This window comes from Cydia strobilella, chromosome 10 (genome assembly GCF_947568885.1).
Source record: "Cydia strobilella chromosome 10, ilCydStro3.1, whole genome shotgun sequence".
Lineage (NCBI taxonomy): Eukaryota > Metazoa > Arthropoda > Insecta > Lepidoptera > Tortricidae > Cydia > Cydia strobilella.
The window spans coordinates 9672319-9690054 of record NC_086050.1 but is presented as its reverse complement, the minus strand read 5'-3'; the positions used below and the strand labels follow the sequence as shown (position 1 = coordinate 9690054).

At 42.2% G+C, this 17736-nt stretch overlaps 1 protein-coding gene across 2 annotated transcripts in view; it reads right to left on the bottom strand.

The window, feature by feature from the left end:
- Positions 1 to 4255: 4255 nt before the first annotated feature.
- The window catches only part of LOC134744649 (uncharacterized), a 31548-nt gene continuing 18067 nt past the window's right edge, over positions 4256 to 17736 (bottom strand). For both annotated transcript variants that reach the window (XM_063678546.1, XM_063678547.1), the window contains 4 exons: positions 15075 to 15157; positions 6227 to 6441; positions 5556 to 5698; positions 4256 to 4895 (listed from right to left, as the gene is read on the bottom strand). In XM_063678546.1, the coding sequence (XP_063534616.1) occupies positions 4663 to 4895; positions 5556 to 5698; positions 6227 to 6441; positions 15075 to 15157 (674 nt within the window). In that variant the 3' untranslated portion in view covers positions 4256 to 4662. The remainder of the gene's footprint in view (positions 4896 to 5555; positions 5699 to 6226; positions 6442 to 15074; positions 15158 to 17736) is intronic.

Genomic DNA, 17736 nt, shown 5'->3' with positions numbered 1-17736 from the left:
GGGAGGAAATCCCTCTTAAACCGCACAGTACGCGGCCATTTAGAGGTTCTAGGGTGTGAGGATGAACACCCTGCCGACGGCGAGCGGTTTAACGTATTATTATTTTAATTTTATTCATTGACGACTTACAGGATCACGGTTACCACTCGTAGGACCAGGTTATGTTATCAAACTCAAAACAAAACTCTGGTCAAGAATGCACGTGTGCTGTATCTTGTAGTGAACTATTAATACAACAAATACACAGTAAAACGATAAAAAACGTGGCCATTGCTTTAGTAATCATAAAAATACACGAGACTTCGTCACGCGACAGAAAAAGCGCCCCATTTTGTTACAAAAATGAAATAAAATTGTTTCATTGTAGGCAAGCCTAAGTAAGTTAAATAGTTTCAGCATATTTGTGTGCGTAATTAGCCTTCATAATCGTGTTAATACGAAACCGTCATATTTTACTCGCCCTAAAAATAAGTTAACACTTGACCTACATACATTTTAATCACGGACTTATGGAATATGAATTAGTATTTTTATACAATCGTGATATAAAAGAGAGCTTTTCAGTCGAGTACCGTGTTTCAGCAACGAAGCTTGCTGAGTTGCTTAAGTAAGGTACGAGATTGAAAAGTTTGATTATATCACTATTGTATACAATACTTTTTCTACGAGACAAAAAAATAATACTTTCAACTAGTAGAATCATATTAGGTAAAACAAACCAAAAGTTAAGATACGCGAATACTGCCGCAGCCCGCGATACCTTTGTACTCATAGGCGCGACTCGGCCGCCGGGCCCGGCGCCCCCGGCGGGTTGGTCAACGACACCTCCTCGTAACTCATGAGGCCCTGCTCAAGCTAAATTCAATTTTAAGACAGTTTTTTCTCGCTTTTGCCCACCAAATGTATTGAAGTTCTATTTTCAAAAATTTTATAATTGACTAAACCGTATCGTACTACGCTATCTGTTATGTACTACGCTATCTGTTAACTCTGCCATTTCATGTGATGTTGAATAAAAATGTTCTATTCTATTCTATTCTATCGATAAAATTCTTATGCTCGAGTCGGAAGTGCCATAGACTATCCAACGTTGAAAAGTGTAAGGTTGTAGTGTTGCATATGAAGTTGTAATACACAGATTATACTCGACGAGTAGAAAAAATAATTAAGCTAGTACCGTAAAACCACCCAAGCCAACTATATTCCAAAGCTCGCAGCTACTTATGGTCCACTAATAACTAAACTCAATTTTTTTTCAATATATTTATCTAAACTAACACGGGACTTAATCGCGTCTATTTTTTTTTTCGTTCAGGCGTGTCTTAGTATATTTTTGTAGTTCTAAGGTAAAATATAAGTAAATGAAAAAAAAACTCGTCAACCAAAAGGATCATTGGTATTGATACTTAATTTCCTTTTCTATCTTCGTCCGAAGTTGCGATGCGCGACCAATCGTGTCTACGTACGATAATCCGTACGGTACTATGGAGCTCGGTGTGGCATAGGTAAGTACCCTGCGGCGGGCACCGCATCTTCGTCCGATAGCAGGAAGCGTGCGATTCGCACCCTCGCACGGAGCCAATGTGTTATGAGGTATAATAATATAGTTTGTCAAAGGACTGTCTCATTTCAAACATAGACAGAGATAATCATACTATCTTTGTCTTACACTAGTACTAGCACCCAAAAGAAAAGGATGAGTATATTTTATTTTGTTCTTATTTACTGACAATTTGGTTTGTCCAACTATACCTTATACCGTGCGATTTTTGAATACAAATCGAGATTCTACAGTACAAAGTTAAAAATCGCAGCACCGGACCTCGTTCCGAAGTGCGAAGCAGTGTGCTATGCCCCTATGTTCTATGAATGAGTTTTTGCCAAAAATTTCATTTTTGGTACAAGCTTTTATCGCTGACTGTACTTTTCATGCCACAGGCAACTAATACTCATTGAGATAATTCTTAAAACCCCAAACACAATTAGGTTGCGCTATTTATTCACAGAGTGCCATAGCCACCTCCTGTCTCCGTCATCAGATCAGCTCGATGGTATCATAATATTGCATTGTCACCAGATTTACAAATGTATGCAAAATTTCAGGTCAACCGGAAACCGGGAAGTGGGTCAAATTTAACTTGCAAGATTTGATTACAGAAGCACAGCCAACGGGAGGTGAAACTAAATAATATATTATAGTTGGTCAAAATAAATAAGAACAAAATAAACTACTCATCCTTTTCTTTTGGGTGCTAGTACTAGTGTAAGACAAAGATAGTATTATTCTCTGTCTATGTTTGAAATCCAGTCTTTTACAAACTATAATATGTGGGATGTGTTGAGTTGAGACAAGGTTAGTAAAAAATAATATCGATTTTTCTGTGAAGAACATTTATTTCAGCATTGCAGTGCTTATGCGTATTTTTTGCTTATACTTACCAGGAAAAGAATTAAGATTACTTTACGATTTCTGCTCAAGTTCTTACTGGATTGTCTATTTTATAGTTGTTATATAACATTTTATATCAGAATAACTTAAAAATAATATCATACTTAGCACGGGATTACAATGTCACCGCAATCTCACTCTACCACTTTCGAGTATACAATATTGCAATATTATCTCGAAAAAGCTTTCTTCGATAAGTAGTGCTGAGTATAAATAAAATGAATTAGTGAATGTTAAAAACGAAAATTTCAGAATACATTCCAATCATTTGTAAAGCCTGACCAGAAATATATGATCATTGTCAAGAGGGCGCTGTTATTCTCATGTATAGGGTGACAGTTCATTACAGTATGAAAAAATGAGTACCAGGGAAATTCCGCAACATGGCGCGTGATCATCAGGCTTTAAATGTAAACTATTTAGATACGCTTTTGCTTTTAACATGAGTTATGGAGTATTACTGAGTTAACTAACAGATAATTCATACTGTGATAATAGCATAACTACCTATAAGTTATAAGTATAACACTGAAAAAAGTCATCATAATTTAGCTTAACATATAATGAAGCATATAATTAAACATTGGTTCAACCAACTACATTAAACCCACGAACATTAATTATCCAAAGTTACAACATCGCTATAACTAAGTAACAATCAAATAAAACTAAAACTATGATTGACTTATCCCAGTTTATGCTAGATACTCAGATACTATAATAAAAGAATAGATGATATAATGGGATGATTAATATAATAGTAATATCAACACGTGATTTGACTTTACGTGACTCTAGCATTCATTCATAACACACAAGACTTAAAAATAGTGGAATAATCTAACACGAAAGATTCACTCGCTACGCTGATTTTTAACTTTACTAAATATAAGTACAAGCCTTATCAATTTCTGTTTAGCATAGTATATCATTCAAAATATGTATAGCCTTCTGTTCATTACTACTTTAGTACAGTCAAGCGTAAAAATATGGGTGTAGACAACTTACTCAAAAATATGTACCATAGTTCTTAATTCGCCGACTTTGACGAGTCATTTACGAGTATGATTGTGCACCCATATTTTTACACTTGGCTGTATAAAATAGTCCGAAAGAATAGTACAATATCAGTCAAAACCTTACAAAATCAATACGACCAGTCAATCAAGAACACTCTAGTACCATCTCCTCAAAGATATAAACATTAAACTCTTAGGGCCAGTTGCACCAACCACAGTTAACAGACTGATCAACGTCAAGCAGCAGAGAACTATGAAATTTCCCATACTATAAAATTTAGCAAACGCTAAAACAGTGACAGACGGTTTGGTGCAACCCGACCTTACACTCTTGTGTAGTTATCAATAGGGTTTTCATTTGTATAATCACGCCAATTCTTAAAATTGGCGATGATATCGGTCCCTATTAACCTCAGTGACGCAACGATGTGATTAAATGAAATATAATTAAAATTAATTTTTAAACAAGCTGTATAACCATAACATAACGTATGCGTAAAACGAGACATTTGATATAAAATATATATGCAGATGCACGAAATATACCTGCGCCGAAAGATCGTCGCCAGTTTCAAAATTTCATATTTTTGTAAGTGTGAATGGGTTTAAATTTTGCGTCCGTGTTCGCTAGACATAGATAGATAAAACTGCAAGTTCATAATTATTAAATATAAGAAAAATAACGATGGGCCTTCTTTGGCGCAGGTACATTTTCATAGCTCCTTAATGCTTATAATCATCCGCTGATAATACTATTAGCTTGCATCAGTATCGATAAGCCAGCTAATTAAATAACGTGTTTACTTTAGATTGAATGACCTTCATACAAGGAAAACTACTAGAATGGAAATGGAAAGATCTAAACGGCGATGTACTTTTCAGACAAATCTAATTGTGTGATTATCATTGGACTAATTGATTATATAACAAACACAGGTATTGATTACTCGACCTGTAAACTTCTTTACTGCAAGTAAATGCAGCGAGTCATGTTTATGTAAATAGGTTTTTAAATACAGCGTAGCGGGGCCTAAGCAAGGAGGAGGAGGAAGTTACGAATTCTTATATCCTCATAATGCTTCTTTTAAATTCGACATTACGTCCACAATGAGGTATTTTAATCCCCTATTTTTTAAGCTCACAAATCGATTTATGAGGAAATAAGATTGACGAGGTACTCCTCAAGTTGGAGCCTTACATAGACGTAGGCGACCAGAAGTTCATCTCCCGTAGTTCGGAGGGGCGGGGGCGGAAGGAGGGTGCGGGCTTGCCGGGGGCGGAGGCGGAGGCGAGCGAGACCGCGGCAGCGGAGGAGGAGGAGGCGGAGGCGAGCGAGACCGCGGTAACGGAGGCCGCGGCAGCGGAGGCCGGGGCGGCCATGTTGCGGGGCGCTGGACCGAGGCTCTCCACTGATTCTGCGAGGGAACCTGGAAAGCGAAGTTAGGTTAGTTTTATTTAGCAAATTACCAAATCATTGTTTATGGCGCGCTCACATATTAAGGTTTAAAAGCGGTGGCGCACTGTCCGTCCAGTGTCAAAGATGGTTTAGTTCAGAGTAATACTAAACGCCAAGTTCTAGGTCACAGTGTATCGGAAAATTATGTAATGATAACGCATAATCATCATAATCACGTGAACGCAAAGGTGGGAGCACATCGATAACCTACCCTCTAGCGCCTTGGCATTCTACCTCCTTATCATCACCGAGCGTAGAGAGAAACGTACCTCTAAAACCTTTGACCACTAAAGATGGCCACAGACGGGTTCGGTTACAGTTTAATATTAGACAACATGCAATCCAATAACATTTACGATATAAAGGCGTGGCGTCCACAGGGTTAAACTATATAACACTATATAGTAGCTACGCAACTAAGCGTATAATCTGGCTTCGACTGCGGCCTCCTCGGCGAGCGTACATGGATGTGGAAGTGGTCAGATCTTCCTTGAAGCCCAACAGTGCCATGGCCAACCACAAGTGGTAACTCGCGATCGCCTAAGATGACGCATTATTTGCCGGCTCGAATGTTGACCTTTTACTGGATTCTGCCTGCTCTCCAAGTTTTATGCTAACATTGCTAACTCACCGTGTAATCTGGCTTCGACTGCGTCCTCCTCGGCGAGTGTGGATGTGGAAGTGGTCAGATCTTTCTTGAAGCCCAGCAGCGCCATGGTGAGCCAGGAGCGGTGGCTCGCGTCGTCCGCTGGCTCGAACGGTGAAGTGAAGTAGCTGGAAAAAGAAGGCATAGGAACCTATAGTCTTCTCTTAGCCCTGGCATTTTTTTGACTCATTGGCAACACAATTGGTCCTGTGATTTATTGACGTTATTATGAAAAAGTACCTAGTTCTACATTGAAGCCAGAATACGCAAAATATGGAAAGCGGTGTCCTATCGCGACTATAAACACGACAATGGGCACTTTTTAGTGTAGGCTTGACGCGTAATTCTATTGTATCTGCCGTAGTGCCCATCTACGTCTTAGTGCTGTATCACATTAATGGGCGAATTAAATACAGATACGTATAGAAATCACTTAGTCGAGTGCAATGAGTATAAGATCGTCGACTATTTTTAGTAACTAAGCGTTTTCGTGCTGAACTGATTATTCTGGTCTCGGTTTTTGCCTATAACAGCAATGATGCCGCCAGCGAAATATTCATCTCGACGATGTTAATCGGGCACATGTTTTACGATCGGGTTATGTGGGTAATCGACAAGGGAACGGCAACATCCAAGCACGTTTCAGAAGTGCTTACCGGTTGCCCCTGTTCTTGCGCCGGGAGTTGGGGCTGCCGGGCGGCGAGTGGGCGGGGGTGGCGGGCAGGCTCCGACTGCCGCGCCGCGCCGCCAGGTTGTAGCGCGCCGCGTCCGGTGCAGAGGCTGCCTCCTCCGCCTCCCCCGCCTCCCCCGCCGGCGACGCCACCGTGAAGCCGCGCGAGGAACGCGTCGACGAGATCATCAGGTGGGCGACCTGGAACGATTAAAGACGCTGTTAGATTCTGTGACGCCTAACCTCAATTGATAGTTGGGCGATTTAAACAAAGCTGTTTATAAAAAATTAAAAGCATTGCCTACATAGAAATTAATATGATATCACCATCGGATTATTGATATTTATTAATAGATATAGAAATAAATGCTGTTCACTATTGTATTAATTATAACTCGAATTTTCATTTAGGTATTAAACTATGCTTACACAATAAAAGGAGAATTGCGAACGGTTGAAATCACTGTTATGTACGTTTCACCGGTAGTGTTATCGCACGGGCCACACAAGTGCATATGCATAATGCGTAAGCCGTGCACGTGTGTTAAACAGAAATAAGAACATTAAACTTGTAGGTATATCTTTAGCCATGCCAATCTTTTGTTACATCAGAATTGTATGTAGTGACCTATTCATCTTATTATTTGGAACAGATGCGATTCTGTTCATATAGAAAAGAAATTTAAAATAAACACTGAAATAGGTATCATAAGTTTGTTATTAATAAATACTATATTATTATAATCAATCTGATGATAAATTATCTGGCTTCTGAGCATCATTCAAAAGCCAGTTACAGCATTTTTGTTGCATTAAAAAGTCACTAGTATCTTGAACAAAAAGAATAGCATAATATTGATAATTAATATGATCAAATTATTGTTTAGAAAATACATATTAGATTTGTGCGTTTGAAATAGAAACACCACTACGTAACTTAGAAATGAAAAGTATATAATATATCAAGAAAAATTTACATACCTAAGCGTCCGGTGGCCAAGTTACAAAACGACTACTCCGTGTGATTACAACCAATGATGTAATGTTTACAAATAATGACATGTTTGAGAGAGTAGAATAGATACTTTAACTTGCTACTCGGGATAACCGTACTTTTGTGACACCACTAATTAGGTACAAGTAATGTTTACAAATAATGGCAAGTTTGAAAGATAGATATCGCCTCGAAAATCATGTAGGACCACCGATTAGACAAAACCCCGTGTCGTAGGTTGTAGGATAATCTATGCTTCATGTAGGATTCACAGATTGTATTGCTACTAACGCAAGATAGGTACACACTTGACTGTACAGAGGAAAGAATACAGAGTATAGACATACATAACTGGTATCCCAATTATGCAATGTTTATAAACAATAGCAAGTCGCAACAAACGTCAAAATTGCGAGAACTGCAGGACAATTCAAATCCAAGATGTCATTTGGTTATCATCCGCGCATTTCGCTCGCACTTGTCCGTACATGTATCGGCGCGAGAAAGACGCGCGGGCAACTGATAACAAAATGACATCATTTTGATGTCAAAATGTCGTTCGAATTAGCCTTCTGTGGTGTGTCCGACCGACCGTGACTCTTTATCAGGCCAAGCACATTAAGTACGTACCTATTTATCTTACTACTAAGAAGGAATACCTGCCTCGAACAGCGTATAACGACGATTGTAATGTTTAGAATTGAGGGCCTACCGCGAAACTGGAAAACTTAATTATCTGCCTCTCTATTGCTTTTGCATTCGATCGATAGAGATAGATAGGAAAATGTTGATGTTCTCGGTAGTGCCCCAGACGGCAAGTTTTTGCTGAGTAAGATATCGTGCCACGAGAACTGACCGTGTTGGTGCGACCCCCTCAGTCGTTATCAGGGCCAAGTCGTAGGGTTCATGCCGATTTACTAATCAGCCAATTAACTTAAGAGTAATGAGCAAAAGTGTATCAAGAAAGGTGGGATTGAGGTCAAATAAACTAAGTATTAATAAGAGTGGTCCAAAGGTTTTTTTGAGCCAAAAATTATGTAAACTAAAATTGAGATCAAACATTATTTTGAGGTCGCTCAAAATAAAGTAATTCTGCCATACGTAACTTACTCAAATGTATGAAATGAACTTGACCAAAGAAAAACACCGGACAAGTGCGAGTCGGACGCGCCTACCGAGGGTTCCGTACATTTTAGTATTTGTTGTTATAGCGGCAACATTTCAACTATCTAGCTATCACGGTTCATGAAATACAGCCTGGTGACAGACAGACGGCGTCTTAGTAATAGGGTCCCATCTTTACACTTGGGTACGGAACCCTAACAAATACCTGAAGGCAGTGGAGGCGTTTTAATGGTTTTATTAAATTTTTCCTTATTTCGTTACAACTAAATAAAACATAAACTAATATGTTTTTTATTCCTTGTATCAGATATCAAATATTGTCTTCGGTTACCGCGATAGTTACTCATGAAATAAATCTATGAAAACGGACTATTTATTGCACATCTCTACTTCGCACTTTCAACTACTCAAAAGTTATTTGAAAGAGATCGCCCTTTAGCGATAAGAACGCTTGTTATTTGCCTCTACATTAAATATTTTTTTATAGGTACGTTGTATCGATTTAGGTATATCGAAAGTCGATAAATGAGAAGTCCCTAATGACAATTCAAACTGCCACGAAAATTCCGGCCTCTGCATATGAGTAACAATAACTTTACTGGTAAACATTACAATAACAGAGATACGAATAATCGGTGAACCATAACATCAATTTTTATACATGTGAACTGTTGAAAACAATTATTCACTAACACCTACAAATAACCAGGTTGTCAAAACGCGATGAGTTTCAAGTTGCAATATATATCATTCATTTTATTCAATGTAAAGCCTTACCTACTGAATAAATATTTTGAACATTTCCTCCTACAAAAGTACCTATACACTTTGCATTCGTTCGCAGTCTTATTTTAAGGTACTTAGTGTACTTACTTAATTCAATTAATTGATGTGACGATACCGATCATAATAATTTTTTTAACATAATTGTAAAACTATCTATGTCATAGTTATTTTATTAAAAGACATAACATAAATAAACTACAACAGTAAAGAATTATTTTCCGATGATACCAATGGTCCTACCCTGGGCCTATCTCGACGTCCTCGACTAAAAGTTACTTGCAGGGCGTGTCGAAATTTCTAATCTTATTATGAAACGGTTATACCTACTTAGATATCATCTGTCAGCCGTCGGTGATCATAATATTGACCCGAGTGAGTCGCCCTCCAGGTTTGGTAACACACGAGAAAAAAAACCGGCCAAGTGCGAGTCGGACTCGCGCACGAAGGGTTCCGTACCATTACGCAAAAAATGGCAAAAAAATCACGTTTGTTGTATGGGAGCCCCATTTAAATATTAATTTTATTCTGTTTTTTTTTTGTATTTGTTGTTATAGCGGCAACAGAACAAGAACGTCCGCTTTTGCTCCCCAGGTCGTGCCATATAATTTGTGGAGTATGTTGTTTCGGGTCCCAAGTTTTTTGCTCAGCTTTTGAAGATGCGGACCGAAAGTAAGTGAGCGGTCCAGGGTCACACCAAGATATTTAGGGCGCGGGTTGAAAGTTAATATTTCACCATCAAATGCTACGGTTGGGATATAAGCAGCTTGCTTGTTGTTGAGGTGGAACGTCAACACTTCCGTTTTGCTGGCATTTGGAACAAGACGCCACTTCTTAAAGTACTCATTTAGAGAACCTAAACCTTGTTTGAGCTGTTCTTCAGATACCTCGAATGTCTTGTGCTGGTGTGCAATGGTGATATCATCGGCATACACAAATTTCCTAGAGACTGTTTTGGGTAGGTCATAAGTAAATAGATTAAAGAGCAATGGGGCCAGTGTGGATCCCTGTGGTAAGCCATTGTTTAAGGCGGCTTTGTTTATCTCCTAGGTGGACTTTTTTTTTTTTGTTTTTTTTTTTTTTAACGTTGGGGAAATGCGTTTACGCATGCCACCTGGTCCGGGGGAACCAGGAGGGATGACGGACTAACCAGAGGACTACCGTCTAAAACCACCAACGAGTGCCGAATCCGCCTTAGATGGGGTGCCGCAGGGTCGCTAAAAGCATTCGACCGCAAGCGCCCCGGCGGGCGGCCCGCAGGCCGTGAGCATTTTTGGGTGCCACTTGGTGAGTGACCCGTCCTGTGAGCTAGAAAAACCGCAGGGACTCCCCCGGAGCCCTGCGCAGCCCGCTACGGTGGAGGCAGCAGGCGCGCATAGCGCCTGGCTCTGCCCCCAGCCCGTCGTCGGCGGAGTGGATGCGCGTTAGGGTCGTTCTCACGCGCACGCTCCGCTGCCTCCTTCTGCGACATAATTTCGTCAGTGAAGGAGGCCATCGCCTTCCATGCCTCCTCGCTGTCGAGCATGGCCTTAACAATGCTCGCCAACGAAAGGTCTGCTCCTACTTTAGTTTGAAGGATGGACCGCTGGGGCCCCCATGCAGGGCATTCTTCGAGAGTATGACGCGCCGTGTCTACCGGTGCGCCACACTCATGGCACATGGGGGATTCCTCCCTCTCTATGCGGCGCAGGTACTTACCAAAGCATCCATGGTCAGTAAGTATCTGCACCATATGGAAAGTTAGCGTACCATGCCTCCTTTCCACCCAACGTTCCAGATGCGGCAGTACTGCGTCTACCGTTATCAGCCCATATTTTGCATCGTCGAGCTCTGCCCTCCATCGGCGAAGTGTTTCCACTTGCGCTGATGCCCGGATATTTCGGACTTCTTCTCCATCTGGGAACTCTGCCGCCGCTCTTCTTCCAGCTCTGTAGCGGTGAACCTCCGCAAGAATGTGAGCCTGAAGGTCCCAGGGAGGGTCTGCCGCCAGGACCGTTGCCGCTGTGAACGATATCGTACGATACCCACGCACTGCTCTCAAAGATATTGTCCTCTGTGGTCCGCGGAGTAGAGCCCTATTTTCGGCAGAGAGGGCGTCAACCCATATGGGAGCGCCATATAGGGCCATACTCCGCAGAACACGAGAGTAAAGGAGTCTACATGTAGAGTTTGGCTCGCCCACGTTGGGAAGCAGCCGGCCGAGGGCTGCAGCTGTAGATATCAGCCTAGGGGCAAGACTGGCAAAGTGCGCCTTAAATTGCCAACGGCCATCTAAAAGGAGGCCAAGGTATTTCATTTGGGCCTTAACTGCCACAACCTCCCCATTCACTCTAATGCTCGCATTACGAGGGGGTCCTCTCCTCGGACCGTGGAAGAGCAGAACTTCCGTCTTTGGAAGGGACACCTGGAGACCCAGCTGGTGGATTCGTTCAACCACAAGTGAGGTCCCAATGGTCACCTTCCTCGCTGCATCTTCATAGGAGGAACCCCGACACGTGATAAGAGTGTCATCTGCATAGGCCAGCACATTCATTCCAGGCAGGACTGGGCCCCGTAATAGCCAGTCGAACCCTACATTCCATAACGTGGGCCCCAGGACAGAACCCTGAGGGACCCCCAGTTCAACCGGTCGCCGATGAAGCTGACAATTTCCGTCTTCCCACGTTACGTAACGATCTTCCAGATAGTTGTTCAACAGTCGCTGCAAATAGGTGGGTACTTTAAAGAAACGAAGTGCCTCCTTAAGCGTTTCTAATGGGAGGCTGTTAAAAGCGTTCTTGACATCCAAGGAGACTGCCAGCATTACATTTCCGCCATCTGTAGCCTCTCTTGAGAGCGTTTTCAGGTGGTCTATTGCGTCAATTGTCGATCGTCCCGCACGGAAGCCAAATTGTTTGTCCGAGAGGTTTGGGCCCACTTCTTCCAGGTGTCGGACGAGGCGATCAGCTAAGATTTTCTCAAGCAATTTACCCACCTCGTCCAGCAGCACTATGGGTCTGTACCCAGACGGTTGACCACTAAGGCGACCCTGCTTGGGGATCAAGCAGACCCTGCCTGTCTTCCATCGCTTCGGGAATTGTCCAGTACGAAGACATTTGTTGAAAAAGTCCTGGATCCAGTCCACCCATGACTCTGCGGCAATAAATAGTAGTCGGCCGGGCACCCCATCTGGTCCTGGGGCTGTACGTCTCTTATGAAGCCGATATAAAGCTTTCGTCAATTCTTCGTCTCTTATTGGCGGAACATCTGTCTCGTTATATGTTGAATCGAGGGAGGGGGGCGCCATTATAGGAGGATGATGTCCCAGCGAGACCGGGAATAGAGCTTCCATGACCCTTTCTACAGCCTCCCGTGATAAAGTCTCGGTTGTAGGGGGACCTTGCGCTATAAGTTTCTTGCGTGCAGTTTTGTAGGGGCGCCCCCAGGGGTCTCGACTTAGGCTGGCCAGAATTTCTTCTCTCGCCCTAGCTTTTGATTGACTGATTGCCGTCTGCAGTTTTTTCCGTTTTTCCCTGTAAAGGCTTCGCAGGTGTTCTTCCATTACAGGGTCTAAACCATATCGCCTCCGATAACGCACGTATGCTCTGCGAGCCATATTGCACTCCGTTCGTAAATTTCCGATCTCTGGTGACCACCAATAAACGTGTTGCCTGGGTGGTTGTCGCCGAATCCGAGGCATGGCGGCATCACAGATCTTAACCAGAGAGTCGCGTAAGTGATCAGCCAATTCATCTACCGAGGACCGCTCTATCATTGCAGTAGGGGTCGCCCAGCGCTGCACGAGTGCTGCTTCCCGCGCAAATTCCCGATCCATTTTCGTGCATGCCCAGCGTACAAATTGGCTGTGCCCTCTGTTCGGTGTCGGTGTCGTCGTTACAGAGGGAGGAGAGACAGCAAATCGAATATAAAGATGGTCCGATAGGGTTTCCACTTCTTCTTCTACTTTCCATCCCTGTACTCTTCGCGCTACGGCAGGTGTAGCAAACGAGACATCCACCACGGATCCTCCCTGATACCGTACGCAGGTCTGAGATGTCCCTTGATTTAACAAGGCCATATTTGCGTGAAGAGCCCAAGTTTCAAGGGCCCTACCGCGTGAGTTCGTGACGGTATCACCCCACACCCGGGACCTCGCATTGAAATCGCCAAGAACTAACATAGGCTTCGAAGACCATCTGCCGGCCACTGTCCTGATAGAGTCCAGGAAGAGCTCAAATTCTGTCAAGGTGCGATTGGGAGAGAAGTAAATGCCCAAAATAACATACTCCCTCCAGCTCGCTGCAACAAATCCTGTGCCTCTCTCAAGAAGTGTTAGTGGAAACTGCCCGCCCGGGCGCACAGTCACCGCCACCAGGCCATCCAGATCACCCACCCAATGTGGTTGAGACGGAATAAAATATGGCTCGCAGGCCACTCCTATATCGACCTGCCACTGCATCATGGACTGTAGGAAAAGGTCCTGGGCCGCGATGCAGTGGTTAAGGTTAGTCTGAAGGAATTCAGTACGGGAACCTTGATCCATTACTCTTGCATATTGTTAATTTCGGCATTCTCTTGTTCCTCAGGAGGGCCAGCATTGGAGGCAGTCCCGGTCCGTGAAGCCACCTTCCCTGTTACAGGTGTAGGTTTACATCTGGGGCTACCCATCACATGAGTGTGGGGCCTGTTTGTCTCTGCACACACAACACACTTAGGCACCGGTACTGAGCAAGCTGCTGCTCGGTGCCCTTCTTCACCACACCGGTAGCAAAGATGCTCCCTACTCACCTCAGACGGACACAATGGCTTCGTATGTCCTACACCCATGCAGCGATAACATCTCATTGGAAGCTGCTCCAATGCGACTACGCGCGCAGAACTCCAACCCACTAAAACGCGTCCCTTTTCTACCAATATTTTAGCCGCAGCTACGGGACACCTTACCACTATGACACCCATTCCCCCAGGACCGCGTTGGACCCCACCCGCCTTGACCAGGTTGAGAGCGCAGCCCCCAATCCTGGCTACAACCGCTGTGACACTTTCGGTTGTAGCAGAATCGTCCAGATCCATTCCATCGCACGGTCGCGCACTTGGTGGGCCGGGTGACAGCTGCAACCCCCTCCAGCACTGGACGGAGCTTTTCAGCTAATTCGTCGGCCTTGGCGGCTTCAAGCTCCTTTGGAAGTTCAACCATCCTCGCTCCTGAGGCAGTTTGTCGGAACTTAAGGGAAGGGATGCCCATGTCCCCGAGGTTGACTCCTGCCACTGCCTTACTCATTACATCTCCTAGGTGGACTACAAATTCCCTGTTCCTAAGCATATTGTCGCATTCTCCATTTTTCTGTATGCCTCTGAGACATGGACAATTAAATCGGCTGATAGAAAGCGCATTGATGCCTTTGAAATGTGGTGCTGGCGGAAAATGCTCGGCATATCTTGGACTGAACACCGGACCAATGTCTCAATACTGAAGGAGCTCGGAGTAACCACCAGGCTTTCAACCACATGTCTCCGGAGAGTTCTTGATTTCTTCGGTCACATAGCCAGGAAGACTGGAGACAACCTGGAAAAACTAATGGTCACTGGTTCGGTGGAAGGAAAGAGAAGGGGCCGCAGTCCAACGCGGTGGTCCGACCAGGTTAGCAAATCGCTATCCATCAAGGTCCATGATGCCTTAGAAGTCGCAAGAGATCGAAATGCCTGGAAATCTGCAATCCGGAATCATGTGCTCCACGTAGGAGGTCACGACCCTCAGCACTGAGGAGAACGAAGCAAGGAGGAGGAGGAAGCATATTGTCAATCAGGCTGGTAACTGTACGGTACAGAGACGGTACACTTAAATCTCTACTGTACCTGACAAGAAGTTGTCCGTGACGACAAGGTAGCCCCGCTTCCAGTAGTCAACTTCAAGTTGTATAGTTATGTTAAGATCGATAGTTTATCAACCAACCTTGACAACGGAGTTGCCGCACGCGGCGCCCTCGCCCTTGAACTCTTCATCGGTGCCCAACACCTTCGGCGATATCGGGTTCGCTGCAACAAACAACAGTAAAAAAGTTAAAAAATTAAAATGAAAAATGAAAATAATTTATTTGGTTTACAGTTTACATTTCAATAGTAATAAGGTTGTAACCTTCTTTTAAGGTGGTTCGATTTTCATACAAAATTCAATCTGCTTTAATTAAGGCACTACACACTATTACTACACAAATATTTGCTCATATATCTACTTTCGAATATTCTTTTGCGCTAAATTAATAGAAAAACTTTGTTTCATACAGAAATCATACATAAATCAACGTAATTTTTTTATCAATTTTACGTATGTGTGTGTCACAAATGTCGTGTACAAATACGTTGCGTGCGGCGTTGCCAATCTATGACGTTGGCGACGTTGCCTGGCCGACCTGGCAGGATTTGCAGTGCCGTCATGTTTAGTGCATTTTTATTTGACAGTGTTGACACTGACACATAGGGTCATGTTTATTGTGACATCAATTTGTTTGTGTAAATTGAAAATGATAGCAACGTCTAAATCAAGTTACAAAAATCATCGGTATTCTGGTCCGCGAAAATCCAGGAAAATTCAGACTCAATTGAAGCGGAATTCATGATGGTGATGTTTCGTAAGGTACAGTTTCACTCCTTCATTGTACATTGTAATTTTCTCGTGCCGATCTTGATAGAAAATAATTCTCACTTCTTCCGTAATGCTACGATAATATGCAGTTAACAATACCTATATAATGTAATTATTACTGTTTTGGTTGCCGAATAGTCAATGTGTCACTAACTCTAGGTTTTTTTAGGTATTGTGCAAAATGAAGAGGCATTCTTGGAAATAAAATGTTTTCCTTCATTAGCCAGAAAAAATCAGGACATCCTCACTGCAATAAAGTAAAATAAAACATTTCCTGGGGATGAAAATTATGGAATTTTGTCTATGAATGAAAAACACAATTATTACTAGGTAAGTAAATGATAACTTTATTAGAATCCATATTGTTGCATCATCTTTCTTCCTATAACATTAGAGATTTTGTGCTATCATGATATTATTTTTCTTTCAGGTACAGGGACAACTACGGATAACAAATATGAAAACATGTTATTTCATTTGTTGTGTGAATCCATCTACACCAACAAGACATCCACTGCTGGACATAGGCCTCCCCAGGGATCTCCACAACGACTGGTCTTGCAAGACCGGCCAAAATATCGAGAAGTAAATAATATAAATAAACATGATAAATATCCCGTTTTCTATAATAGTTATAATAAGAAGGCCATGCAATGTTGTTACTCACTGTACCTACTTGAATCCAAAAAAAATAAATATAAAAAAAGTTTTAATTTTATTTTACAATTACTACTTTATTATTAGTACATTACGATACAAGTGCGAAAAGTAGGAAATTGGCAACGAGTGGCGATAAATTGAAACACGACCGAAGGAAGTGTTTTAATCGACACGAAATGCGAATTACCTTTTCGCACGTGTATTGTACAACGTTTTACAGTACATAATTATGGCCCTTTACATTTTCGACATATGCACGTATTGTACTAATTACCGCACTAGGGCGGTAACGTATATGTAGCACCATATGTACTAAAAAGTATTTTACAGTACATATGGTGCAACTTTCTCGCCCTAGTGCGTAAAGAGCACTTTTGATGCATATGTCGAAAGTTTAAAGGGCCATATGTACTGTAAAACGTTGTACGATACACGTGCGAATAGGTAATTCGCAACTCGTGTCGATTTAAAACACTTCCTTCGGTCGTGTTTCAATTTATCGCCACTCGTTGCCAATTTCCTACTTTTCGCACTTGTATCGTAATGTACTAATAATAAAGTAGTAATTGTAAAACGACCGACCGCAGACGTGTTTTAATCTGTGGCCACTCGTGTCGAATTTTCTCTTTTCCGCACTTGTATCGTAAATAACTATTTCAAACTGCAAGGGTACGATGATAGATCTCAATTCAATATAATTTTGCAACATTTGGCATTATTAGGTTATAAATTGTATGGAGATGAAATCTATCATCGTACCCTTCCTTATAATATATGTGGCGTTTTCAACCAAACGGGTACCTACTTATTGTTGTCATATTTCCATAAAGCTTCAAAATGAAATCTACCTAATCGACAACCGACAATGTGGTACCTTTTAGTTCAAAACGTCACATATTTTTATAAAACGTTATAAACTAATTTATTAATAATACTGAATATCTGGGAGAACAAGAAAACATGAGTAAAAACTCAAAAATGCTCGTTTTCCCAGAGATAAGACCTAGCTAGATCGAACCCCTTACAGCAAATTTCATCGAAATCGTTAGAGCCGTTTCCGATATCACTGAAATATATTTCGGTTAAATCGGAATCGGACAAGAGTTCGAAGAATAAAAGGTATAAGAAACATAAGATAACACAAAAAGGACAAAAAAAGTACCCCTGACGTACCAGTCTCGAACCCGAATCCTCTTGCACGTATCTCTACGAACATACCGCAACGCCATTGCAGCATACTTACACTGCATGAAATTGTCTACTACAAGCATCACGGAAACACTGTTTGCATATGTGAGTAATAGTAGGAAAT